The sequence below is a fragment of the Myotis brandtii genome, unplaced genomic scaffold, assembly GCF_000412655.1.
Source record: "Myotis brandtii unplaced genomic scaffold, ASM41265v1 scaffold325, whole genome shotgun sequence".
In the NCBI taxonomy this organism is placed as follows: Eukaryota; Metazoa; Chordata; class Mammalia; order Chiroptera; family Vespertilionidae; genus Myotis; species Myotis brandtii.
In genome coordinates, this window is record NW_005362486.1 from 2,715,984 (window position 1) to 2,717,397 (window position 1,414).

General features: G+C 62.9%; 1 protein-coding gene across 1 annotated transcript in view; it reads right to left on the minus strand.

Moving 5' to 3' along the window:
• ROBO3 (roundabout guidance receptor 3) overlaps positions 1–1,414 on the minus strand; it is a 15,944-nt gene that overhangs the window by 6,000 nt on the left and 8,530 nt on the right. The window contains exons 12-15 of the mRNA XM_005870928.2: positions 851–972; positions 485–710; positions 289–410; positions 3–41 (exon numbers count right to left, since the gene is read on the minus strand). Coding sequence (XP_005870990.2) covers positions 3–41; positions 289–410; positions 485–710; positions 851–972 — 509 coding nt within the window. The remainder of the gene's footprint in view (positions 1–2; positions 42–288; positions 411–484; positions 711–850; positions 973–1,414) is intronic.

A 1,414-nucleotide genomic window follows, 5' to 3' on the forward strand; every position in this document is an offset into this window, starting at 1 on the left:
CGGTTGAGGTGGAAGCGGCTCTCGTTCCCCAGGCACCAGATCTGGGGAGGCCGAGACCCGGGTTAGAGTCAGGAATGGGATTCTGGAAACTTGACGCTCGGAATGGCACAGGGCGCTCAGCCAGGCATAATTCAGCCTGGAGCGGGCACGGAACCCTCTCTCCTCCCCCAAAGCCTCCTTCCCCCACCCCCATCCCCCCAGCCACAAGGCTGGCCCTAGACCCCTTCCAATCCTAGCCCGGGCCCTCCTCCCCCTCCCACCAGCGTCTCCCTCCCACACACCCTGTACCTGGTATTCCTTGATGACCCCATTCTGCTGGGAGGGGAGCGGGGGTTCCCAGGACACCGTGATACTGCTGTTGCCTTCACCCCCCAAGGCTACTGCCACTGCCTGGGGGGGACCGCTGGGGGCTGGCCAGGGTGGAACGTGGTGAGAAGGACTCAGTTCCCTCTTGTCCATCCAGCAGCTCCGTGCTGCCCCTTACCCTCCTCAGGTGTGCTCCTGGCCACCAAGAGGCTGTCAGCACCCAGCCCCTCCTGGCCTTGGGCTTGCACCTTGATCTGAATGCGGGTCCCCGGGGGGAGTCCTCTCAGCACAGTACTCTGCTGGCTTGGGGACTGTAGGTCCAGCACTGTCCAGCTTCCCCCATCAGGACCTGCTACCCTCCAAGACACCCGGAAACCTTGCACCAGCTGGACTGGGCCATCTACCTGCAGGGGAGAAGAGGGAGCGTACCAGGCCCAGCCCCTCTTCCATTCACCCATCTCCCCCAGCCACTCCCTTCCCACCCTCCCCCACCCATTCTTGCAGGCCCCTATGTCCCCTGTCATTATCCCTCTGCCACACTCACAGTCCAGGACACCTGCAGGGTCCGGGGCCCAAGGACAATGGGCTCCTGCAGACGCACAGCCACTTCAGCCAGTCCCGGCTGGCCTCCCCGCGGGTCCTCCACTGGCCTGGATGGGTTGCTGTCTGTTGACCAAAGAGCCCGCTCAGCAGGGGCCAGCAGGGGCAGGGAGTCACCACTGACAGTGTGCTGTGTCCTGCCTCTGCCCTGCCCTGCAGACAGTCCTACTTAGTGCTCCAGAGCACACCCCAGGGTCAAGAGAGGCTGGGGGAGGGGGGACAGAGGTGGGACTTCTAGTCCTGATAATCTACATATGCTGTAAGGGACTCCGGAGTGAGGTGACTGAATCATTCTCCACCCTGTGTGTCGTCTCCTCCTGTCTCCTCCTCCTCCTCCTCCTCTTCCTCCTCCTCCTCCTCTCTCCCCCTCCTTCTCCTCTTCCTTCTTGTTCTTCCTCTCCCTCCCCTTCCTCCTCCCTTCTCCCCCTCCTCCTTCTTCTCTTGTTCCCTCAATGAGAGGGAAGCATGACCCCCTGCTTCAGGCCAGCCTCTCCTCCCCCCCCCCCCA